This window comes from Halichoerus grypus, chromosome 10 (assembly GCF_964656455.1).
Source record: "Halichoerus grypus chromosome 10, mHalGry1.hap1.1, whole genome shotgun sequence".
Classification (NCBI taxonomy): Eukaryota; Metazoa; Chordata; class Mammalia; order Carnivora; family Phocidae; genus Halichoerus; species Halichoerus grypus.
The window spans coordinates 117172156-117199133 of record NC_135721.1 but is presented as its reverse complement, the minus strand read 5'-3'; the positions used below and the strand labels follow the sequence as shown (position 1 = coordinate 117199133).

The window sequence follows — 26978 nt, the reverse complement described above, 5'->3', positions numbered from 1 at the left end:
TGGCTCTAGGTTTCATTGGGGTGATATCTGAGCAGACTTGAAGGAAGTGAGGGAGTTAACTCTGCAGACCTGGGGAAAAATTATTATTGGCAAAGGGAATAGGCATTTCAAAAGTCATAAGGCACTAGGGTTGCCTAGCGTACTCCAGGAAGCACAAGGCCTGGATGACTAGGGAGGGATGAAAAAGCAAATGAAGGCAAAGGGAAATGAAGTAAGGGACCAGATCCAAACTCCCTGTGACTTATAGGCCATGACAAAGAGTTTGGCTTAACTCTGAAATGGGGAGTCACTAAAGCATTTTTAAACTTTTGGATTTTTGACAACTGGATAGGTTAAAAAAATGTTTTTTTCAGTGGTTTAAGTTTGCATTTTTTTTTCTTATTAGAAAGGGTGAGCACCTTTTCCTGTCTTAAATGCTATGTTATTTCCTTTTCTAAGTATTCAAATCCTTTCCTCATTCTGAAGATGTTAGTCTTTTTCATGTTGATTCATAGGAACTTTTATATATTGAGGAAATTAGCCTTTGCTTTGTTACTTTAGTCACAAATTCAGTTAGCATCTGAAATGGTCTAACTACATGGATTTTTGCTTTTGCCTGTTGCATTTCAAACTTCAGGGCCATAGCAATAATAGTGTGATTGTATATGGAAATTAATTCATGATTCTCTATTCCTGCATCTTATTTATTTTTTGAAATCAAATAGAGAAAAGTCATTTCTGAAATGACAAAATGCCTAGAAGTTCTCGGGTGCAATTTTTAATTAACAGCTAATCAATAAAAACAGGTAATAAAAAATATCTTAAGTATCATAGCATACATACATGATACTCTGTTTCCTTTATTTTATAGCATACATTTATTTATTAGGGTGATCTTTGGAGTAAGTACAAAGTTCAAAAGATACCAAAGATACACAGTAAAAGGTAAATTTCCTTGTTCCTATCTCACCACTATTGAATTCCTCTTCCTTTAAGTAACTAAGTTTCCAGTATCTTATGTATCCTTCCAGAGATATTGTATATGGATGCATGTGTATATATAATCTTTAGTCTGTTTGCTCTAAATGGACGCATTCCTAATCTCAATTATTCAATATGAATTCATGCATTTAAGAATCAGCTATACTGGGGCACTGGGTGGCTCAGTCAGTTAAGCACCTTTGGCTCAGGTCATGATCCCCGAGTCCCAGGGATTGAGCCCCACAGCAGGCTCCCCGCTCAGCAGGGAGTGGGCTTTTCCCTCTGACCCTCCCCCCTCTTGTACTCTCCCTCTCTCTCTCAAATAAATAAATAAAATCTTTAAAAAAAAAGAATCAGCTACACTGACGAGGATAACATGTTTTAAGATGTGGAAATAAAGATTAGAGTTGGTTGATTCTGGTGCAGTAGGAAAACAGTGAAGAAATAGTAATTTATAATTGTTATTTGTATGGAAGTGTCACATAATTTTTTCCCTCATATTAGTTGTGTAATTTAGACATTATTGTTACTGCCATTTTACAGATGAGGAAACAGGCTCAGAAAGGTTAAAGAACTTGCCAGAGGGCATAAAATTAGCTAGGACTTAAACTCATGTCTCTTGATTCTAATTCTCTACTTTCTTTACTAGTTCCGTAAGGAACAGCCTTAGCTATTTCAAAGAAGGAAAATATCAGTCTTTCTAAACTGAATGAGGAAATTGAAATGAGGAAAAAAGCAACAGAAATAATCTCACCAAGACTGTTTGCTATTGCTGTCTTTGAGTGTTACATACATCTTTCTTATATAGGTTTGACTTTTCCACCAGAATCTTCTGCTTAGGGCTAATATCTGGGGTGGTTTTTAGCTAACAATGTTCAGTTTTCCATCCTTCCTGGGATTAAGGGGGAGCAGAGACTTTTTTTTCCAGAGGTGGATGACAACTTTAAGAATGTCATTCATAGACCATTTTCTTTTTTCTTCTTTTTTTTTAATTTAAATTTTGTTAGTTAACATATAGTGCAATATTGGTTTGTGGAGTAGAATTCAGTGATCCATCACTTACATACAACACCCAGTGTTCATCACAACAAGTGTCCTCTTTAATACTCATCACCTGTCTAGCCCATCGCCCACCCACCTCCTTCCATCAACCCTCAGTTTGTTCTCTATTGTTAAGAGTCACTTATGGCTTGTCTCCCTCTCTCCTTTTTAAAAGCGGGAGCAGGATTAATCCAGGTATGTATGGATTCAGGAAACAAAAATGATCATAAGTTTTGGTCCTTCGTAGAATGTCTGTGTCAGTACAATCTCTTAAAGGAAAACTTAAAAGAAAATGCTATCCTGAAATATCTTCCTGTGACCAAATTGAGTGCCGTAGGTATCGATTTTTATGAATAAAGTCCTTAGAATTACATTTTTAAGTTAAAATGGGCTTTTCAGGGCCTCATTTCCCCAAAGTATAAAGGAAGAGGAGCAAAAATCACTTAATTGTCCTTGTGAGTAGGACTGGCATTACTTTCCTGGTAGGGACCCCGCTCAAGGACCACCACTTTAGTGTTTCTTTTGAGGACCAAGAACAGTAAGAATGATGAGGTCAGGTCTAGCCCCTCCCCCACAACTATCAACTGCTTTTTTTGACAGTTAGAAGGTTAGGTGAGTGGTTTTTCACTAGAGGAACATATGCACACCAAGTACCTGCTTAGGCATAGCAAAGATGAGGGATTAAAAAAAAAAAAAAGTTTTTGAAAGAATTTCAAAATGAAATAGCCATGCTGGGAAAAGCAACCAGAACTTTGTTGCACTTTCTTAAACTTACTCTGTGGTTTAGAATTGTTTATATTTTAAATTACATTTGGGAGGGTGTGCACTATAATCTTTTTATTTTTGGAGCCTCTGAAGGCCTTAATCAGGCTCTGGACGCATGCTCTGGGAAACTCTGAAATATTACACCACAACAGGGAGGCTAATTAAAGAGCCTATCACACAATGGAACCAAAATAGAAACAACCTTTAGGATGTAGCTGGATCAGAAAGGAAAGGCAGAGTAAATGTTTCACTACCCATACTTTTCTATTCAAAATTCAGTTTAGTGTTAAATGGGCATACCACTGGATAATAAGAAAAAATAAAAACCAACATGAACCCTGATAAAAAAGTAGGGATAGCATATTGATGAAAGAAAAAAAAAGCATGCAGGTGAAGCTGGATCTGACAGACGTGTCCTCGATGCTGAGCTGCCTAAATCTGATTCAGTTGTAATAGTGTGAACCTCTGAAGGTTTCTGAGAAAGAAAGTGACATGATATAAATGCTGTTTGAGAAAAACTAGTCTAGTAACTAAATATAAGATGGATTGGAAGAGAAAACATAAAATGTTGAAAGATAACTAGAAACCTGGTGGAGGAGGAATCCACAAGATTTAGTGACTAGCTGTAGAGGATGAAGGAGCTGAGGAGTCAGTGATTAAGAGGAAACCATGGGCTGGTTTGGGGGCGGGTGGTGGGGGGAGGTTGGTGACTATGGCAGTATTATTTATTGAAAACCAAAGACATAGTTTAGTTACACTCCAAAAGGGGGGGGGGGTAATACTGCTTAAATAATGCTTTATTTCATAAGGGAAATAAGGGAACATAAGAGTATTTTCCTTTTATCTTGGCCTCAATGCCAAGCCTGTACTTCCTAATAATTCAATTCAGGAGACTCTGAGAATTACAACATGGCAAAAGGAAAAGTCATAAAAGTAAGTCACTGATTTGATGTAAAAGGTTGCAGATCAGGTGAATCAAAAGATAGGAAATGAAAGTAGAAGGCCTTACACAGACAGGATATGACTTACTGAAAATCCAAAGTTAGAGCCTAGATCCAGTCCTGAAGAGAAGGAAAATGTATAATGTTTCTCAGTTTTTGTTTGCTGGATGACATTTGAGAGGGGCTTCTTTTGTTCTTGGATCATTTTTAAGCCAGCAGTACCCCTCAGTTCAAGTCTGGATGATCTGAAAATCACAGCATAGGAAGAATCAGTATCTTGCACATAGCAGGCATTCAGTAAACATTTGTGGAATGGAGAAATGAAGGATTTTCAGGACTCAGTATGCATGAAGTGTGAAAAGAATCAGGAGAATCAAATCCAGTAGCAAAGAAGAAATGGGCTAGAGTCCATATACTGCAACTCACTGAAAGCCAAACCACTATAGAAATGAAAAATGGGGCAGTGAGTCTCTGGTTTGGTTTAGTTTATAATTCCTGAGAGCTCTTTCCTTTTATCTTGGTTTCATTTCAAGGTCAGAATCACCCTCTGCAGTTCAGTATCTGGATAAAAAAAAGAAATTGGTTAGTTATGGCAGAGGCAAAAAATTTGAGGCTTCTCAACTCTTGTGATCTTGTCCAGTTCCAGCTATGAAAGCCAGAATCTCATGGGGCAGACTTAGTTTTACTCTATTTCTCCTCAAAAAATTCCAACCATAACGTTTGCATTTGACAGACCAAGTGATATTTCTCTTTTTTTTTTTTCCAAGTGATATTTCTCAACGGTTGTTCTAAATCTTTACCACTCTCAACTCCCTACTGCATGTTACTCTATTTTGCACTCAGCAGAGCACCTAGCAGTTCTGCTTAATCTAGATGTAAGGTGATAACCTTCCAGACAGGAGCTACCAAGAGGAAGGCCAGGCTCTGGATTCCTGGCTTGGCCACCTTTTCCAGGGCCTGGCTAAATCAATAATCTCTTTATCTTCAGTCTCTCTCCACCTGCTCCTGTCCCTGATTATTCACATACCTGTGTTTCCCCTATGCTAGAAAATTCCTTTTTCCTCTCCACCACCAAACTTCTTAGAAGCTTTTACTTCTTACTTCCAACTTTCTGACCTTCCTCCCATTAGCGCCTCAGCCACAGTAATCTGGCTTTCGTTCCCACTATGCTACAGAAAACTGCTCTGGCAAATGTCACTAACAACATATGAATGATAATATATGAGGTCTTGTTTGAATTTTATTTGAATTCTCTGCAGTGTTGGGCTCCATGGAGTACTTCTTTCCCAGATTCTGAGATACCACTCCTTTATTTTTACACCTGTGTGGACAGTTTAACTCATTCATTCCTCAAATTCTGCCCATCTCTGAAATGTAGGTGTTTCTAAAGGTTCTCCCCTTGAGTCTCTCCTTATGCCAACACACTCCCTACCTGCTCCCTTAGCCTCAGGTATTGCCTGAATATTCCCAAATCCTCATGTCCAGACTGTCCCTACTCCTCTCAAATAAGCACAGGTTAATTAGAAAACAAATGAACCACTACAAGAGGGACTTCACCCATGTTATCTCCACTAATCCTGACATTTCTTTGCTGACAAGGAAAAAAGGAGGAAGGATGATAAACCCTGTTACAGACCCCTTGGCATGGGAGATAGACCTCCCCTCAACTACCCATACCAATCCTCTAAGTAAATAAAAACTAATGGGAGGAGAGTCTCTGTGCAGACACTAGGTGCCAACATCTCCCCAGAGAATAATGAGATGGTTCTAAAGTCAACTGCGGTAGTAGCTTCTAGAAGGAAGAAGAGTTGGAAGTGCCACATGGGTGTTTCAGTTTGATTTTGAATCTGGAGGGTGAGAGGAGTTTGAGTCTTTACTCATTTGAGACCCAGCTTGCACCTGGTTCCCCAAGTCCCACCCCTCTCCAAGTGTGGACAATGTAGAAGACTGGGAAATTGCCAGGAGAGAGGAGAGAGGGGCTACCTTCCAGGATCCAACAGCCTCCTCTTAAACTTCCTGCAGGCATCCCAAACACAACGCTCTGGAACTGATCTCATCCTTCTGCTTCTACTCCCATTCTAGTTAACGGCATCACCTTTCACCCTCTTGACCTAGATGAAAACTTCTGTTGTTGGGGACTCTTCCCTCTCTAGCAGTGCCCCATTCAGTTCTAAGAGACCTCCCTCCAGACTGGCTCCTTTCAATGCTGGAGCAGCCCCTACCATCTCCATACCTCTAGTCTCTACCTCATCCAATCTATGTGTCCCACTGTAGCCAGAGGGACCGTCCCAGAACATTATTGGTCATTCATCACTTCCTTTCATTAAAACCCCCACTGATAATGTCTAGGCTTTTAGTGAAGTATACGAGGTCCTTTGCAACCTACCTTGACCTGTCTTCCATTTTCATCTCTGGTGACTCCTTCCCTCATCCAAGCATCAGTGGGCTCTTTGTAACTTTTCAAACATACTTTGTTAAGTACTGAGTGCCAGCTATGAGCCAGGCACTAATCTAAACTTTTAATACAGTGAACAGGAAAAAAGGCCCCTGCTCTCTTGCAACTCACATTTTAGTAGGAAGAGCCAGTGAATAAACAAGATAATTTCAGATAGTGATATGGGGTTATGAAGACAATGAAATGGGGTGTTGTGGGGGGTGGGTCAGCTACTTTAGTGCTCAGGAAGGGCCTGAGAAGGTAACACTTAGTTGAACTTGAATGACAAGCAGAAGCCAGACAAGCAAAGACCTGGTATCGAGTATTTGGGTCTGTTTATAGAGTATTTGGGTCCGTTTGATCAGCATGTGAGAAAGGCCTTGAGGCAAGAACTAGCTTGGCAGCTTGGCATTTTCAAGGTTCCAAAACAAAGCAGTGAAGCTGCACCTTATTATACACTTGGGTGGGGGGCAAGGAGGTGAGGCCAGATCACAGGGGCCCTGTGGGCCATCAAAAGGAGTTTGGATACTATTTTAAGGGCAAGAGGAATCTACTGAAAGATTTTGAGTGAAGGAGTGACATGCTCTGGATCACTCTGGCTCTTCCTGGAGAAGGGGTTTCGGTGGAGCAGAAGGGTAGGTTTGGAGACCAGTTCCATGCCTTCAAGCTTATGCTCAGGCCATTCCCAAGCCTGGAATGACGGTCTTTCCCAGGACGGTTCCCAGGCTCCTGGGAACTGATTACTGCAGAGCTTTCAGCCCAGGTCAAGCCTGGTTTGCCTCACCAACCCTACAATCATTCCACAGACCACCCACTGGGTGCAGGGGACAGAGTCCTGAGGCCTCCCGCGGTCTCAGAACCACTTTTTTCTGTTCCTGCCTCCGTCTCCTAACTCAAGGGGCAAGTCTCAGTCAGACTATGTTTGGCGGGGCAGTGACAAACGCAGTCCCGTGGGTTAGTGGTACAAAGGAGGTTTCTCCCTAAAATGACCGAGGACACCTCGCAGCAGGCAGCCCGGCCCAAACCAAAGACCCGGCGAGACCAGAGCGGCGCCGCAGGCGTCAAGGCAGGATATGGACTACAATTCCCAGCAGACTCTGCGCGCGGCTGCCGATCCTTCCGCATCAACTTACTCCGCTGGCTGTGCCCACCGCTGCCCGCCAAGGACCAAGCCCAGGTTTTTTTCTGGAACCGAGGTCCACTTTCTAATCACAGTTCCAGAGAGAGACCACTGAGTGCCCTGGAGGAGAAACGGACTTTTTTGAGGAGAAACGCGGATGCAGACCATCGGAGAGACGTCGTTCTGAAGCCACCGACTTTCGCGCGCTTTGGCGCGGGTGGTTGTGGGTAGCGCGCCCAGGAGGGAGAAAGGAGCCTGTGGGCTGTGACCGCGGTCTGAGGGGATGTTCGAGGACGAGCCTCACGCTGAGGGGGCAGCGGTGGTCGCCGCGGCCGGGGAGGCGCTGCAGGCCCTGTGCCAGGAGCTGAACCTGGACGAGGGGAGCGCGGCCGAAGCCCTGGACGACTTCACCGCCATCCGGGGCAACTACAGCCTAGAGGTGAGCGGCGGCAGGTGGGGCGGCCGGACCGACCCCCGCCAGGCCCCACCCCCGCCCCGCCCCTACCCCACCCTGTGGGGCGGTGGGAGTTTCCCCACCGGGAAGGGTCGCTGCCCCGCCGGGCGCCGCCGAGTGCGGAGCTGGAAGGGCGGGTGTAGACCCGTCTTTCCATTTTCTTTCTGAGGCGGGAAACCGAAGTCCGGAAGAGGAGCGGCTTGTCCGCGGTCGCACGCCCCTCGGGGGTCCCGTAGACTCCAGACCCGCTTCCCGCCGAGCGCCGCAGACATCACGATAGCGCCCGTAAATCTGTTAAAAAACCAAATGCCGGAATGGTAAAAGCTGAAGTGAATTGTAGTGCCGACACCATCGCCCAGCCCTTTAAATATGTCATCTCACTCCGTTCTCGCCACGACCCTGGGAACCCGAGCTGTGATCGCCGTTCCACGGGAGCGCCTACGCTACGTGCCCAGGGGCGCGCGGTTAGTGGTGGAGCGGGGCCGAGGAGTCCGAGCCTTCGAACCGCTCCGCCCTGCGGCGTCACCCCGGCGGGCGGAGGTGTAGGGCTGCTGGCTTTGATGAAAGCCGTCCTCGGCAAGTGGGGCTCAGCCCCAGCCTCCTCCGTCTCAGTATCTTGATGCTTAGCGCAGCGCCTGGCTCTGAATAAAACAAGCGTAGGCCGTCATTGCTGGATTTTTTTCCCAACCATTCTCGCATGGAGTCCTCCCAGCAGCCCTGTGAACGTGGCAGGGCAGTATGATACCTGCTTTCCGGGTAGTAATGTCAAGGCCCAGAGGACTGTGCTGCCCAGGGTCATTCTGCTAATTACAGGAATCCAGTGTAGAGGTAGCATTGCGATGGGATTATTTCAGCATACTACTCCAGTAGCCTTAAATTCGGAGGCTTTCCTGCATGATCCGAGGGGCCTGGACTCACTGACTCACCACCCTATGAAATAATTAATTGCTGGGTTCAGAGGCATGTAGTTGGATATTTGGAGTTGAGTTGAGGGGGAAAATACCTAAGAGACGCTCTTATTTTTTTTTTTAATAAAGATTTTATTTATTCATTTGAGACACGGAGATAGCATGAGCAGGGGGAGAGGCAGAGGGAGAAGCAGGCTCCCCGCTCAGCCAGAAGCCTGATGCGGGGCTCGATCCCAGGACGCTGGGATCATGACCTGAGCTGAAGGCAGACGCTTAACCATCTGAGCCACCCAGGCGCCCGTAAGAGACGCTCTTATATGTCTCTGGGGTAGGACTGGGTAGACTGGGTAGACTGGATAAAGGGCAGCGACCTGCACCCATGGTGGCATGACTGGGCTGAACGACGAATAGGAAAGTGAGGGAGATTATGAATTATGGCCACTCAATGAAAACAAACTAATTTTTAAAAGCCTGAGAAGGCGTTTCTGACTTCCCAAGTCCTCTTTTGATCTGTCATTGAATAAACATTTACTGAGTGCAAAGTGTAGTCAAGGCATTAAACTAGGCACCTCTTTCAAAAAAATTTTAAAGATTTAGAGAAAAAAGAGAGCACGCGGGGGGGAGGGGCGGAGAGAAAGTCTCAAGCTGACTGTGCTGTTAGCCAGGTACAGGACTTGATCCCAGGACCCTGAGATCATGACTTGAGGGGAAACCAGGAGTCAGGTGCTCAACCAACTGCCCCACCCAGGCACGCATCAAATTCTTGAATATACCAAGTTTCTTCCCACTTGCATGTTTTCTCCATGACATTCCCTCTGCCTGGAAACTTTTCCCTCACTCCCTACAACAGGCAGATTGAAGAACTAAGTCTCAAGAACTAAGTCAACTAGGTGGAGTTGATCAGGACATCTTAAATGTTTGATTTAGAAAGCACAGATGTGTGAATTAAGATTTGGTGACTGTTTATTCTGTCCCAAGTCTTTTATTTTCCTCTTCTTTTTTTTTTTCCCCTTCGGTTTGTTTTGGTGAAAGGCTCTTGGAGTAGGTATTTTCATATATCTACTCTTTCTTAAGCCTTCTCCCCAGCTTCTACCCCTGTCAGTATACCAGACAAGCTTCCACTTACATTTCCCCCTTGCCTTTCCCTCTCCCCTTACATTTTGGTGATTCGCCATTTAACCAATTTTAAGTCTCCCTCTGTGAATCCTCCGACCTCTATTCAAAATCGGTTACTCTACTATATTCTCTCACACTTTATCTTCAATTCTTAAAGCATATATCTCAACAATTAAAGATAACCATTATTTGTTCCTTTTCTTCACTCTAGATTTTGGAATTACATGAGGTCAGAAACCATCTTTGTACTTCTAAGGTCTAGCATCAAAGAATTTAAATAATATAGTTGACTTTGGGGGGGGGGGGGAAGGCAAAAATACCAGTACTTAAATTTTCTCTATCTTAATGGTGTTTTCATCTAGTAACCTGTATCCAATGGCTCTCTAATACTTGGATGCTATTCCCCAAAATTTGTTAATCAAAGCTTCTAAAAATATTCAACCACAAGCTTACATGCCTCATTTAATACCTTGAGCAAATAAGACTTCTCCCTACATTAGGGTAGTAACACTGGGTTTTAATTCTTTTGGTGGTCACCCATTTCTGTCCTTCCCTTTTGGATTATTACAAGAAATCTTTCAGTGTTTTTATTCTTTTAGAGACTGATCTTAAAGAGGCTCTGCAGAACTGTGCTATAAGATTTGTGTCTAATTCTGAATCCTTAAATTACATAAGTAGTTCAGTGGTAAAGTCATGAAGTGATTCTAGCTTGACGATATCTGAAGTCTAAAGCAGACAAGTGTTGAATTCCCAAATGTTACCTTTTTATATGATTGTAAATTGAGGTATCTGCTGAAATAGAGAGGCTTACTTACTATTTTAAAGATTGGATAAATCCCCAAATTTTTACCTCACAAAGATGGTGGTCTTCTTTATGTTGTACAAGATAGATATGAACTTTTTATGTGTGACTCCCTTGCCAACTTTCTACTCTCTTCTTTGCTTTCTCTGTCAAACTGGTTAAAAAAGAAACATAAAACTGAAATGGTGGAAAGGAACTTAAGCATCATCAAGGCCATGACTGGTGTTTTCAAATCAAGAAAGCTAATGCTGAGAAATTTTAAGAGAGCTCTTTCAATAATATTGGATTTGGGGTGTAGGTGAGAGATCTATTTTTAGATTAATGCTGATTTAGCATCTTACACAGGACTGAGAATAAGAGTTTTATACTCATTACTGCAAAACTAAGCTTTGTGACCTTGGCAAATATCTTCACCACTCTGGCCTGTTATGTACATAATGAAAGTAAGACCATATAGTTCTAAGATCTTTTCTGGTTCTAGAACTCAAGCATTTTAACATAATATATTCATTTTGCTCTTTGTCTTTTGCCTGCCAGGGAGAAGTTATACACTGGTTGGCATGTTCATTATATGTAGCATGCCGCAAAAGCATTATTCCCACTGTTGGGAAGGGTATCATGGAAGGAAATTGTGTTTCACTTACCAGAATACTGCGTTCAGCTAAACTAAGGTAAAGCACTTTGATTTTTCAAACACTCTTTTATACATACTAAATTTACTTTTAGAATTTAATTTCTGTGTTACTCTATTCCATTTTAAGTTTGTTGTCCTATAGGTATCCCTTTCCAATTCTCGTATTCTTCCATTGCCTTTCTTCCTCAAATTCTGACTTCAGCCAGAGGCCTCTATACTAATCTTTTTAATCTATAATTTTTTCATTATTTTTTTTTTTTTTTTTTTTAAAGATTTTATTTATTTATTTGAGAGAGGATGAGAGGAGAGAGAGAACACATGAGAGGGGGGAGGGTCAGAGGGAGAAGCAGACTCCCCGCCGAGCAGGGAGCCCGATGCGGGACTCGATCCCGGGACTCCAGGATCATGACCTGAGCCGAAGGCAGTCGCTTAACCAACTGAGCCACCCAGGCGCCCTTTAATTTTTTCATTATTTTTTTAAAATTTGGAAATAATTTCAAGCTTTTAGAAAAGTTGCAAAAATAAGGAAAGCACAAAGAACACCCATATACCCTTGACCCAAATTCACCTATTATTAACACTTTATTCCATTTGCTTTGTCATTTGATCTTTCTCAAATAATATTTTTTTCCTCAACCATTTCGAAGTAAGTAGCATGCATTATAGCCCTTTACCCCTAAATACTTCATTGTATATTTAGATAACTACCACAGTTATCAACTTCAGCAAAGTTAACGTTGATACAATAATCTATCATCTCTATTCTAGTTTTATTAGTTGATCCAATAATGTTCTTTATAGCAATTTTTTAAAAGAATATTCCAATCTAGGATTAGGGACTACCTTCACTTATCATATCTGTTTAGTTTCCTTTAATTAGGAATATTTCCACAGCAAGAATATAGTCCACAAACACCCCCAACCCCCTTTTTAATAGATTAGTCCTCATTTTGGATTTGTCTCATGTTTTCTTATGCTTAGAGGCAGGTTATACATCCCCAGATAGAAAACTACATAAATAATTTTGTGTCCTCACTATATCACATCTAGAGGCATGATATCCACGTGCTTTGCTTGTGTTAATTTTGAGTATCTGCTCAACGTGTTGTCCTGTTTTTCTGCTGTATAGTTAATATTTTTTACCATGCAACAAATAAGCAATCAGTGGGTCTTAGTTATAGCTTTTACTTGCTCTAATATTAATCATATGGAACTATTTGCCTGGATACAAAACAAATGGAGTGATCCAGATTTGGATAGGTGGTAATGTTCTCTGTTTCTGGGTTTTTCACCCATGACAGAACTATTTGAGATGGTTGTCTATTTGCTGTCCTGGGTTTCCAACATTGAAGACAAACTTTAAAAGACCTATCGAGGGAGATCAATTAAGTTTCAGTTCATGCTAAATTTAAAAAAAAAAAGTCTCTCAGAACAATTTTAGTTTGCATAAGTGGAAAAATAATACATTCAAGACAATGTTTAAAACTTTAATAAATAGGGTGCCTGGGTGGCTCAGTTGGTTAAGCGACTGCCTTTGGCTCAGGTCATGATCCTGGAGTCCTGGGATCGAGTCCCGCATCGGGCTCCCTGCTCAGCAGGGAGTCTGCTTCTCCCTCTGACCCTACCCCCTCTCATGCTCTCTCTCATTCTCTCTCTCAAATAAATAAATAAAATCTTTAAAAAAAAAAACACTTTAATAAATACCAGTTTTTGTCATTGATGATAAAAATAAAATGAAAGTGTAGTTAAGATTGATGGAGTTCAGGTAGTTTTTTTAATTGAGCAAAACCTCCCTCTTCATTGTAGTATAAAATAATCTGACTTTTTTCTATCAGTGCTTCTCATCAATGACCATATAAAATTTTAAAATCTTGGGCACCTGGGTGGCTCAGTTGGTTAAGCGACTGCCTTCGGCTCAGGTCATGATCCTGGAGTCCCGGGATCGAGTCCCGCATCGGGCTCCCTGCTCGGCAGGGAGTCTGCTTCTCCCTCTGACCCTCCCCCCTCTCATGTGCTTTCTCTCTCTCTCTCAAATAAATAAATAAAATCTTTAAAAAATAAAAATAAAAATAAATAAAATAAAATAAAATTTTAAAATCTTTATAATACTAGGTTGTTGGGGAAACCGAACAAAAAAAGAATAACTTAAAATTTGGAGCAGTATAAGCACATGATAAAAATTCCAGATAATGAAACATTCTGGAAATGGATGGTGGTTATGATTACACAATGGGAATGTACTTAATACCACTTAATTTACACTTAAAAATGGTTAAAATAGTAAATTTTAGGTTATATATACTTTTACCATAATTTTTAAAAAGGTTCACAAACTTTCAAATAATACAGAATGTTTGAGAGTATAAAGATGTCCCTTTCTTTTCACTCCCCAGAATTAACCATTTAAACAGTTTACTCTCAATGTATATATATATATTTTTTAAGTAGGCTCCACACCCAATGTAGGGCTTGAACTCACGACCCTGAGATCAAGAGTCGCAGGCTCCACCAACTAAGCCAGCCAGGCACCCCAATGAATTGTTAAGCAGAAAAAAAATCTGTTTTTCAGTGTTTTAGTTGTTTTTTTAAAACATAAGTGAGGGGCACCTGGGTGGCTCAGTCGTTAAGCGTCTGCCTTCAGCTCAGGTCATGATCCCAGGGTCCTGGGATCGAGCCCCGCATTGGGCTCCCTGCTCGGCGGGAAGCCCGCTTCTCCCTCTCCCACTCCCCCTGCTTGTATTCCCTCTCTTGCTGTCTTTCTCTCTGTCAAATAAATAAAATAAAATCTTAAAAAAAAATAAATAAAACATAAATGAGATCATACTATATGTATTGTTTTGTAGTTGCCTTTCTTACTTTATATTCTGGTAATTCTTCCATATCACTGTAAGTAGCTCTTCCGCACTCTAGGACTTAAGATATAAGGATGTTTCATATATTTACCCAACCCCTTACTGATGACCATTTATCCAATTCTTTGTGATTACAAACAGATCATTGTGAAATGTATTTCAGATGAATGTAAATAAATGTAGATAAATTCCTAAAAGTATACGGATGGGTCAAAAGATACCTATTTTTTAAATGTAGATTGATACAAATTTTTTTTGCGTGTCAGATTCTTAACTACTAAACGAGCATAGACTGGTATCATGTTCATTCAGATAAAAAAGAATTGCAAGTGATGTTATTTTCATTGATTTATAATAATTTGGGCTGTTTGCAAAATTTCAACTTTAAGTATAATTTTAAAGATTTTATTTATTTATTTGACAGAGAGATAGAGAGCACAAGTGGGCAGAGTGGCAGGCAGAGGGAGAGGGAGAAGCAGGCTCTCCGATGAGCAGGGAGCCTGATGCGGGGTTTGATCCCAGGACCCTGGAATCATGACCTGAGCCGAAGGCAGCCGCTTAACCGACTGAGCCACCCAGGCACCCCTAAGTATAATTTTAAATGATTATTTAAGATCTTTATAGGTAGGGAAAAATACCCATCAAATATTGCTAATAAATCATACTGCAAAATAACAAATAAGTGCAGATTATAGATGTACATGTAAAACTAGCAGATTTTTATTGAGTATTTACCTGTGTGCTAGGCACTTACTGTGTGCTATGGGCTTGCTTGTCTTTATTCATTTAATCCTCACAGTTAATTCCATGAAATAAATCCCATTTTACAGATAAGGAAATCTAGTTACCTAGAGCTTAAATTACTTCCCAAAGATGATATACCTAGCAAGTGGCAGAGCATCCCAAATCAGTGCTGTATTATATATGTATCTACCCATAAATAGTAGTATGTCTGCTTTGAACTGTATTTATTATTCAGCTTCAGTTTGCGAAAAAAACCAAAGCAACTTCCAACTTAAAAATAAGTTTGAACTGGGACACCTGGGTGGCTCAGTTGGTTAAGCGTCTGCCTTCGGCTCAGTTCATGATCCCAGGGGCCTGGGATCTAGTCCCGCATCAGGCTCCTTGCTCAGCAGGGAGCCTGTTTCTTTTTTTTTTTTGTAGAAATGTACCATTTTATTATTACAAAGATTCTCACGAAAATGAAAATAGTATCTCAAAAAGAATACTAGACTACCAGTCTCCACCTGCAGAATTGGGCGAGGATAGAGGGCAGGCAGTGGGAGTTCCTTGGCTCACATGGGGCCAGTGGGAAGGCATGATAACAGAACCAATCTAAAAATGGCTGATGTTACCTTAAGGAGCCTGATTGGGGGGGAGGGGGTCCCTGAAGACCCAGCCACTCCTTCTAGAAGGGAACCTGTTTCTCCCTCTGCCTGCTCTGCCTGCCGCTGTCCCTGCTTGTGCTCTCTCTCTCTAACAAATAAATAAATAAAATATTTAAAAAAAAAAAAACAGTTTCAACTAAAAATTTCTTTTGCTATTAAGTGTAATATTAAAAAGTAGTATCTGTTGTACAATTTGAATTTTTAATTTAATAAAGAAGTTGTCTGCATCTCATTGTTTTAAGTATTGAGAAGTAATTTTTCCACAAGTTTTTCAGTAACTTATGATTTAAATCAAGGTGACATTCATTCATTATTTTCATATTATAATAGAACCTAATGAATATTTCATTCATGAAAAATGATTTCTCATACATTTTAATTGGAACATTGAGGATACTAAATTTTTACAAAGTGATTTTCTTTTTTATCTTTTGAGCACCATTAAAATTCAGTAGTATGCTGCTCTTGGGACATACGCCCCATATTTACCATCCCTACTCTATATTTGTTTTCGGGGTGTGTGTGTGGTAAAATATACATAACATACGGGCACCTGGGTGGCTCAGTCAGTTGGGCATCTGACTGTTGATTTCAGCTCAGGTCGTGATCTCCAGGTTGTGGGATCTGGCCCCGTGTCAGGCTCCCAGCTCAGCAGTAAGTGTGCTTCTCTCCTTCTGTCCCTCCCCTGACCTGTGTGTGAGCGCGCACGTGCTCTCTCTCTATTTAAATGAATAAATGAATCTTTAAACAATATATATACGTAAAATTTACCATCTAACCGATTTCAGTGGCATTAAATACATTTACATTGCCGTGCAACCATCACTGCCATCCATCTCCAGAATTTTTTCAGCCTCCCAAGTTGAAATTTCATAACAATTAAACAATAGCTCCTTCTCCCTCCTAGCCGTTGGCATTTATCAGTACTTCATTCCTTTTTATGGCTGAATAATATTCCATTGCATGGATATACCACATTTTGTTTATCCACTTATTAGTTGATGGATACTTGAGTTGTTTCCACCTTTTGGCTATTATGAATAATGCTGCTATGAACATTTGTGTACAAGTTTTTGTGTAGACATATATTTTCATTTCTCTTGGGTATATATGTATGAATGGAATTGTTGGGTCATAGGGGAACTCTATGTTTAATCTTTTGAGGAACTGTCAGATTGTTTTCCAAAGTGACTACACGAGTTTACGTTCATACCAGCAGAGTTTGAGGCTTCCATTTCGCCCATATCCTTGCCAATACGTGTTATTTTCTTTTTTATTATGGGCATTCTAGTGGGCATGAAATGGTATATTCTATTTCCCCAGTGGCCAATGATGTGGAGCTTCTTTTCATGTGCTTATTGGAGTATTCTTTTTTTTTTTAAGATTTTATTTATTTGAGATAGTGAGAGAGCACGAGTGGGGTGGGGGTGGAGGGGGAGCGGTGGCAGAAGGAGAGGAAGGAGCAGGCTCTCCACCGAGCAGGGAACCCGACTTGGGGCTTGATCCTAGGACCCTGGGATCAAGACCTGAGCGGAAGGCAGACGCTTAACCAATGAGCCACCCAGGCGCCCTGGCGTAATGTATTCTTTACAACAGAATTCCAATGAACAGAATTGTTTTGAAAGCTATGAAGTTTACTTTGCTGCTTATTTTACTTTAAAAAATCAGACTCATAGGTGAAGTAATAATAATGCTATAATTTTTTTTGTTTCCAAACATTCTGATGTACTTTGTTCTAAGTTAGAACAGCAATCTAGGAATAGCAATAAATACAGTGGATTTATATGGGGATGTATTAGTCAAGCATCTTGTTTATAAAAAACAGATACCAACTACTGACTTTGGCTAACTTAAAGAGGAAAGAAATTTACTGAAAGGATATTGAATACCTGACAAAGTCTTTTTTTTTTTTTTTTAAAGATTTCATTTATTTATTTGACAGAGAGAGACACAGCAAGAGAGGGAACACAAGCAGGGGGAGAGGGAGAGGACGAAGCAGGCTTCTTGCTGAGCAGGGAGCCCAATGCGGGGTTCGATCCCAGGACCCTGGGATCATGACCTGAGCCAAAGGCAGATGCCCAACGACTGAGCCACCCAGGCGCCCCAAATACCTGACAAAGTCTTTAGGATGACTTGAGAAAATAGACTTGGAAAACATCCAGGAACAAAATGAGTCTGGCTAGAGCCAAAAAGCATATCACAAGAATTCATCTAACAAGGACAGGACTTACATGGCCAGCAGTGCCATCCCTGGACATTGCCACTGTATTTGTCCCTAATAGCTGAATATTGCTGTTGATCCTCCTGTAAGAATTTATCACTTGTTCAGTTCTCTGCACCACCAGCTCCAGATTCAAAATCCCGAATATGTATCAAAAACCTCAGGTTTTATTCCTTCACCCTAACTTCAGTGAAGCTGATCTATCTATTAGACAGCAAGATTCAAAACTGGGGAATTCCTCAAACAAAGGAAAGAATTTCACATGCTGAGCATCCCTGCCTCCAAAACAAAGTCTCCTGTAAGGAGTCCCTATAAGGGACTCTAACTTGTTAGCCAAAATAAATATTTAGTAATCTGGCAAAAAAAATTCTTGTTGCTGTTATTGATAAGAATCTTTTAAAGAGACTCTTAGATTCTCAGATTTCAGTCAGCATATCTGGAGTTTGAATACCTATGGATAATTAGCTGACAATGTCTTCCGTCACCTTTTTAAAAAAAGTATCATTCTGGGGCACCTGGCCAGTTCAGTCAGTATAAAGCATGCGATTCTTGATCTCAGGTTTGTAAGTTCGAGCCTCAGGTTGGATATAGACATTACTTAAAAATGAAATCTTAAAAAAAAAAATTATCATTCTGTATATAACGCTAGACACTTAAATGAACTTTAACACTGTAGATTTTCAGTCTAAGACCATACTAACATGGGGACATAAAAAATGTACCCATAATTGAATAAGCCAGAAAGGTGGAATAATAATCTATTAAGTGATTTTCTGGTTATGTACTACCTTCTTCATTTATATTTGATGGTGGAACCACATACTGGAACACAAACACTTGAATTGTATTCCTAAACTAGAACTGTCTGGTGCTTTGTGATCACCTTCCACAATCCACTATTTGGGAGATTCTCTCTGTCCTCAAACTAATTTTGTGAACTCAGTCTGTTGACATTTACTTTGTAATACATATACAAATTATTGTCTAGGTGCTGTAGGGAATAAAAGAAGTAGATAGGTACCATCACTTCATGCATAGGAGAAGACATTTATGTAATGACTACTAATTCAAAATCTATATTCCCATAGTGATTCTGGGAGCTGGAGTAATTTCATAGCACTTGGGAGTGAAGTTTTTCAGTTGCCTTTTTTTTTTTTTAAATAAATTTAGGCTTTTAAGTAAAGATTCTTTTTTTTTTTAAATAAGATTCTTAAGATTCATAGGCATAAATAAAATGTTAACTTGTCCATTATATGGACTCACTTTAAAGTTGCTTTTTTAAAATAAGTAAATAAATAAATATAGTTGCTTTTTTTTGTTTAGTTTAATACAGTTTTTTAGTAAAATGAAGAAGTGGATGGACATGTCAAACCTGCCACAAGAATTTCGTGAACGTATAGAAAGGCTAGAAAGAAATTTTGAGGTGTCTACTGTAATTTTCAAAAAATTTGAGCCAATTTTTTTAGATATATTTCAAAATCCATATGAAGAGCCACCAAAGTTACCACGAAGCAGGAAGCAGAGGTAAGACCCTTAATTGTTAAATAATTGACATAAAAAAAATACAAATTATGCTATAAACTTTGGAAATTTGCATTTTTAAAAGTCTGCTTTTTACCAGAAGTATCCATTTGCAAAAAAATTGAAATTTTTAAAAAACCCATTTATAATTACTATATCTGGAAATTCAGGGTAATATTTTCACTTATTTTTTATGGTCTGATTATTTTATGCAGATTAGAAAGATTTATTTATTTAAGCCCATTTAATGAACCATAAATTGTCCTTTGTGAATGGAATTTTACATGTAATTTGACTTTACTGTTTGTTATTTGTATTTGCTGTTTCAATTTAAATGACAATGTGGAGTGATATTTAGCAAGTTAGTCAGTTAAGAAGTACATTTTTTCCTTTCTAGGAGGATTCCTTGCAGTGTTAAGGATCTCTTTAATTTCTGTTGGACACTCTTTGTTTATACTAAGGGTAAGGTGATACTTTCAATAGTTTTACATTTCTGCTGTGGGAACTTGGTGTTATTTGACATGAGAGGTTTCTGGTCTTTGTGTCTTTTTTTTTCTTATAAAGGTAATTTTCGTATGATTGGAGATGATTTGGTAAATTCTTACCATTTACTTCTGTGCTGCTTGGATCTGATTTTTGCCAATGCCATTATATGCCCAAATAGACGTGACTTGCTGAATCCATCATTTAAAGGTAAGACATTATTTACTTTTGAAAACTGGTCATCAGTATTTTAAAAAGTTTTAAAAGTTGACCATATTCTTCTAACCATTTGCTTTTGCTCTTGATACCTTATCAAACTAGGTTTACCATCTGACTTCCATACTGCTGACTTTAGGGCTTCTGAAGAGCCTCCCTGCATCATTGCTGTACTGTGTGAACTGCATGATGGACTTCTAGTAGAAGCAAAAGGAATAAAGGAGCACTACTTTAAGCCATATATTTCAAAACTCTTTGACAGAAAGGTACTGTACTTATAAGTGAATGGCTAAGATTTTTAAGGGTCAGCAGTGAAAGCCTCAAAGGAAAAAACAATGTTTTAAGGAAGTTCTCAGCATTATAGGACTCGGGGTCAAGATTTCCAGGTTTCAGTCTCTGCCATGATGCAAAATGCTGTGATGCAGAATCGCCCTATGATCTTTTGTGATGTGCAAAACTGGGCTGTTAAAGATTGTGACCAACTATATGTACTGTCAATTAAATGCACTGGCAGAGACAGCTGTAAGAGATTTTGATAAAAGAATTATAAAGAACAGAACATTGGAGTAAGCCTGATAAAGAATTATGAAAAGCAGGGACACCTGGGTGGCTCAGTCGGTTAAGCATCTGCCTTCGGCTCAGGTCGTGATCCCAGGGTCCTGGGATCGAGTCCCGCATCAGGCTCCCTGCTCCGCGGGGAGCCTGCTTCTCCCTCTGCCTCTGTCTCTCTCTCTCTCTCTGTCTCTCATGAATAAATAAATAAAATCTTTAAAAAAAAAAAAAGAATTATGAAAAGCAGAAGGTCGGGGTAAATTAATTTACTGCCACAATTTGAATAACTTCTGACTGTTTACTAAAGATGGGATGATGTATAACAACCATAGCTTTAATTCCATATAAATAGAGCAGAAAATCTTTTATAGTTTTGTAGCCACTTGCAGGCTACCTGCATGCATTCTGGATTTTTTTCTCAGTAATTTATTTACTTAGCTATTTCCATGTTTATGAAATGGCTTGTTCCTCTTGGTCTCAATTTCTTACCTCCCCAACATTGAGCCATTTAATCCAGCTAGTACTTGAGTTTTCTCTTTGGTAAAAGAAAAAAAAAGGGGGATTGGATTAGGTCATCACTGTGGTTCCCCTCTTTGTAGATAATATGAGATGTTTCTTCAAGCATAAAATCTTACCTAACTGGGTGGTTCTTCTGTTACACAAATTTTTGTATCTAGTTTTATCTTCCTGTGTGTGTGTGCATGTGTGTGTGTCTCTGTGTGTATCATGGCTCCTTATCTGTATGTTAAACATGTCCAGCAAAGTAAATTTTGAAGGGAACTCAAGGATTATCTTTTGTGCTCTGCAAAAGCAGCACACTAGTGGCCCTGGGGTATAATGACCATACATCTTGGTTTGCCTGGATTATCTAGGTTTTGGTTGTTGTCTTAGCATAATTATTATAGCACCTCCTTTCGCTCCAAAAGTATTCTAGTTTGGACAGTCGTCCTCCTACTCACGGGCTGCAGATGTTTTGTTTGGCCTATGTAGAGTGTTCTTTATTTTTATTTTATTCAATTTTAATTTACATATAAAAACTTTTATTTTTTATTTTTTTAAATTAACTTTTATTTATTTTTTTTAAGATTTTATTTATTTTTTGAGAGAGAGAGAGAGACACAGTGAGAGAGGGAACACAAGCAGAGGGAGTGGGAGAGGGAGAAGCAGGCTTCCCGCCGAGCAGGGAACCCGATGCGGGGCTCGATCCCAGGACCCTGGGATCATGACCTGAGCCGAAGGCAGACACTTAACGACTGAGCCACCCAGGTGCCCAATAAAAACTTTTAATATGAAGATCTCTCTCAAGGGGTGCCTGGTTGGCTTAGTCGGTTAAGTGTCCGACTCTTGATCTCGGCTCAGGTCTTGAGTTTAAGCCCCATGTTGGGCTCCACACTAGGCATCGAGCCTACTTTAAAAAAAAAAGGGGGGGAGGGAATCTCTTTCAAAAGTCAGAAGCTATGGCAATACAGGGTTGGAATTTCTACATGAATTTCTGCATGGGTAACTATTGTCAGGCTAAATGATGGCCACCTCTTTTAGGATGGGAAGTATGATTTCTATCCTCTTAATTTAGATATGTTGAACCCTGACCACTGAAGGCATTTGAGTTTGCAACCCTGATGGTAGTAATCTAAGAATAGTGTGGGTGCATAGAAAATATTATAAACAGGGGCACCTGGGTGGCTCAGTTGGTGGAGCATCCAAGTCTTGATCTCAGAGTTGTGAGTTCAGGCCCCGTGTTGTATGTGGAGCCTACTTAAAAAGAAAAGAAAGAAAGAAAGAAAATATTATATAAGGAGTGTAGTTTTCTTCTCTCACCAGCAACAGTACCTGTATTCCCTTTGAATCTTTCCTTGCCTGACACATATTATCATTCAGTGTTAGTTTCCCTTCTCCATAGACCAATGTTTAAAATTGGACAGCTTTTTTCAGAATCACTTGGGGAATTTATATAAAATGCTGCCTCGGCTCAGGACTTGAGGTCCATCAATCTGCATTTTTTTAAAGTCCCCCTATGTGAGTGCCTGGGTGGCTCAGTTGGTTGAGTGTCCAACTCGGTTTCGGCTCAGGTCATGATCTCAGGGTCATGAGATCGAGCCCCGAGTTGGACTCCAAGCTCAGCCTGCTTGAGATTCTTTCTTCCTCTGCCCCCCCCCCCCGTTTGCATGCTTTCTTTCTCTTAAATAAATAGATAAATCTTTAAAAAAAAAAAAGCATCTCTAAGTGATTCTTATGTCCCTAGAATTTAGAAACCACTGCCATAGGCTAACTTAAAAATATTTTCAAAAATTGACTTTAAATTTTTAAAATATTTTATTTGCATGCTAAATAGGTTTTACTGGTTTAAAAGAAATATTCAGTAATTCTGTTTTGTGTGTATATTATTTATAACAACTGCCAATGTGAAAATTTAGATAAATGTCATGTTTTTGTATCTATGTTATTTTGCTTAATTACATGTCAAAAAATGACTTTTTCTTCCCAGATTTTAAAAGGAGAATGCCTCCTGGACCTTTCCAGTTTTACTGATAATAGGTAAGTATCTAGCACTAATGGTATCTGCCATATTATAGGCTGTCAATGATGATTTATTGCAATTTGTCAAGTGGAACATTATATCAAGGTAACTCCTCCAAACTCAAGTTCCTTCTGCATTAGTGGCATTGACTGAGGTTGTCACTAATCCTTGTTGTCTTTAAGTAGACATATTTTACGAGACCTTTGGCACTTAAAAAAAAAAAGAAAAGAAACTTTTGGCACTTAAAAGAGCTCCTTCCAGAGAAACTTATAAAGAGACCCAGTGATTTCAGTATTTGAGTGTATGTTCTTTTATTGATCAAATATTGGCAAATTCAGAATATATTTCAAAACCATTATTGTTCCCTCAGTGATCCCATCTTAATTAGGTTCAGCTAGTTTTCAGATTAAGTTTATGCTCTCTTTTTGCTCATCTTTCAAAGTAATTTATTATTGCTGTGTATGTGAATGAGAAGCATGTCCATAATCAGATAGGAACGTCTGATATTGTTAGGTGGGTAGAGTTAAAAACTGGAAAGTCATCAGCTTTTCCAGGCCTTGGAGTCTAACTCTTTCTTCAAGTCCAAATAAATCCATTGTGAAGGTAACTGGCTGGCTCAGTTGGTAGAGCATGCAACTCTCAATCTTGGGGTCATGAGTTTGAGTCCCATGTTGGATGTAGAGGTTACTTAAATAAATATTAAAAAAAAAATCGATTGTGTAACTTAGTTTTATTCTAGCAGCTTAACATAATTCTTGGGGTATCTGACTGGCTCAGAAGAGCATGCAACTCTTGACCTTGGGCTTGTGAGTTCGAGTTGGGTGTAGAGATTACTTAAAAATAAAATCTTTAGACCCACAACTATATGGTCAAATAATCTTCAACAAAGCAGGAAAGAATATCCAGTGGAAGAAAGGCAGTCTCTTCAACAAATGGTGCTGGGAAAATTGGACAGCAACACGCAGAAGAATCAAACTGGAGTGCTTTCTTACACCATACACAAAAATAAGTTAAAAATGGATAAAAGACCTAAATGTGAGACAGAAAACCATCAAAATCCTAGAGGAGAACACAGGCAGCAACCTCTTTGACCTTGGCTGCAGCAACTTCTTGGCTAGACATGTTGCCAGAGGCAAGGGAAACAAAAGCAAAAATGAACTATTGGAACTTCATCAAAATGAAAAGCTTCTGCACAGCAAAGGAAACAATCAACAACACTAAAAGGCAGCCTACAGAATGGAAGAAGATATTTGCAAATGATACATCTGATAAAGGGTTAGTATCCAAAATCTATAAAGAACTTACCAAACTCAACAGCCAAAAAGCATGTAATCCAGTTAAGAAGTGAGCAGAAGATAGAATAGACACTTTTCCAAAGAAGACTTCCAGATAGCTAACAGACACATGAAAAGATGCTCAACATCACTCATCAACAGGGAAATATAAATCAAAACCGCGATGAGGTATCACCTCACACCTGTCAGAATGGCTAAAATTAACAACCCAGGAAGCAACAGATGTTGGTGAGGATGCAGAGAAAGGGGAACCCTCTTGCACTGTTGGTGGGACTACAAACTAGTGCAACCCCTCTAGAAAACAGTATGGAGTTTCCTCAAAAAGTTAAAAATAGAACTACCCTACAATCCTGCAATTACACTACTAGGTATTTACCCAAAGCATACAAAAATACAGATTTGAAGAGGTACATGCACCCCAATGTTCATAGCAGCATGATCAATAATAGCCAAACTATGTAGAGAGCCCAAATATCCATTGACTGATGAATGGATAAAGAAGATGTGGTGTATATACACAATGGAATATTACTCAGCCATCCAAAAGAATGAAATCTTGCCTTTCACAATGACATGGATGGAGCTAGTGTGTATTATGCTAAGTGAAATAAGTCAGGCAGAGAAAGACAAATATCCTATGATTTCACTCATATGTAGAATTTAAGAAACAAAACAAACGAACATATGGGAGGGGAGAAAAAGAGGGAAACCATAAGAGTCTCTTAAGAGAACAAACAGAGGCAATGCAGGGAGGTGGGTGGGAGATGGGCTAGATGGGTGATGGGTATTAAGGAGGGCACTTGATATGATGAGCACTGGGTGTTGTAAGTCATGAGTCACTGAATTCTCCTGAAACCAACATAGCACTGTATGTTAACTAACTAGAATTTAAATAAATATTTGAAAAATAAAAATAAAATCTTTTTAAAATAAATAAAATCTCTTTTCAGCAAAGCAGTGAACAAGGAGTATGAAGAATATGTTTTAACTGTTGGTGATTTTGATGAGAGGATCTTTTTGGGAGCAGATGCAGAAGAGGAAATTGGAACTCCTCGAAAGTTCACTGGTGACACCCCATTAGGGAAACTGACAACACAAGCTAATGTGGACTGTAATCTTCAACAACACTTTGAAAAAGTAATATAACTTAGCCTGGCCTCAGTCTTGAATGATCTTTTTCTCTCTGTGTGTGATTCTACTAACAACAGAAGCATCTTTCAAGTTAAATCTTGAGTTTCTTCTACTAATTTGTATTTCCCATGAAAGCCTTAAAAGGTAATTTTTTAAACTATGGCATTTAGTATTTTTACCTCATTTCTTGATGTTTTTCATATTTTTGATATATTTTCCCAGAATGGGCTTTTCAGTAGGGTATGTGTCTTTTGACATAAAAAAGGATTTATGTGGGGCGCCTGGGTGACTCAGTTAAGCATCTGACTTCAACTCAGGTCATGATCTCAAAGGTCCTGGGATCAAGCCTCATGTCGGGCTCCCTGTTCAGCAGGGAGTCTGCTTGTCTCTCTCCCTCTCCCCGTCCCCCCCCCCCCCAGCACACGAGAGAGCTCTCTTGCTCTCAAATAAATAAATAAAATCTTTTTTTTTTTAAAAAGGATTTATGCTTTCCTATCATTCATTCTTTGCATCACCATAGCCACTGTTCTGTTGCTTTAAAATTTGGTTTATTCTCCTACCCATGACAAATTATGTGCTTTCCCTGAACTTTAGCCATAGAACGCTAGACTTGACTGTTAATAGTGAAGGCTTAATTCTGTATTTATGTGTAAAATGGGCTGGAGGATGAGGTCTAATGGAAAGTTCACTGGTCTAGAAGGTAGAAAACCTAAGTTTCAGTCCAAGCTCTGCCATTAACTTTGTGAGCTTAAACAATTTTTTTACCTTCTCTGTGCCTGTTTCATATGTAAAGTGAAAATGTGTATATTTCAAATGAATATTATGATAAAATGAGATTATAGGTAGTAGGTACTTTGAAAAAGTTTTACTTAAATGTAAGGATGTTATTAGCATAATATTGTTAAAAATTTGGTGGTTAACCAGAGGAGGGAGGAAAAAAGTCCTACTAAATATGAATAGAGAAGATGGTATATATATACTGAATAAAACATGTAATGAGGGCAGGGTAACTTTTTAATCTCACAGATTTTTCTTTATTGACAGAAAACATCATTTGCACCTTCTACCCCACTGACAGGACGGCGATATTTACGAGAAAAAGAAGCAGTCATTACTCCTGTTGCTTCAGCCACTCAAAGTGTGAGCAGGTTACAGAGTATTGTGGCTGGACTGAAAAATGCACCAAGTGAACAACTTATAAATATTTTTGAGTAAGTATAATATCATTATTTTTCTAAATAAATTATTTTAAAGATTTTATTTATTTGAGAGAGAGCACAAGCAGGAGAGAGGGGCCGAGGGAAAGGGAGCAGCAGACTCCCTGCCCAGCAGGGAGCCCGATGCAGGGCTTAGTCCTAGGACCTAGAGATCATGACCTAAGCTGAAGGCAGACACTTAATGGACTGAGCCACCCAAGCGCCCCTTTAAATAAATTTTTTTTTAAGATTTTTATTTATTTATTGAGAGAGATAATGATAGAGAGCATGAAAGGGGATGAGTCAGAGGGAGAAGCAGACTCCCCGCTGAGCAGGGAGCCCGATGCAGGACTCGATCCCGGGACTCCAGGATCATGACCTGAGCCGAAGGCAGTCGCTTAAACAACTGAGCCACCCAGGCGCCCTAAAT

General features: G+C 39.7%; 1 protein-coding gene across 2 annotated transcripts in view; it reads left to right on the top strand.

The window, feature by feature from the left end:
- The first annotated feature begins 7273 nt into the window (after positions 1-7273).
- RBL1 (RB transcriptional corepressor like 1) overlaps positions 7274-26978 on the top strand; it is a 60184-nt gene continuing 40479 nt past the window's right edge. The window contains exons 1-9 of one of the 2 annotated variants that reach the window (XM_078057158.1): positions 7274-7700; positions 11079-11212; positions 18960-19160; positions 19555-19619; positions 19722-19850; positions 19962-20122; positions 22894-22943; positions 25172-25358; positions 26397-26563. In XM_078057158.1, the coding sequence (XP_077913284.1) occupies positions 7545-7700; positions 11079-11212; positions 18960-19160; positions 19555-19619; positions 19722-19850; positions 19962-20122; positions 22894-22943; positions 25172-25358; positions 26397-26563 (1250 nt within the window). In that variant the 5' untranslated portion in view covers positions 7274-7544. Of the gene's footprint in view, positions 7701-11078; positions 11213-18959; positions 19161-19554; positions 19620-19721; positions 19851-19961; positions 20123-22893; positions 22944-25171; positions 25359-25382; positions 25497-26396; positions 26564-26978 lie in introns of those variants that run through there. The other variant, XM_078057159.1, reaches the window with a different exon arrangement.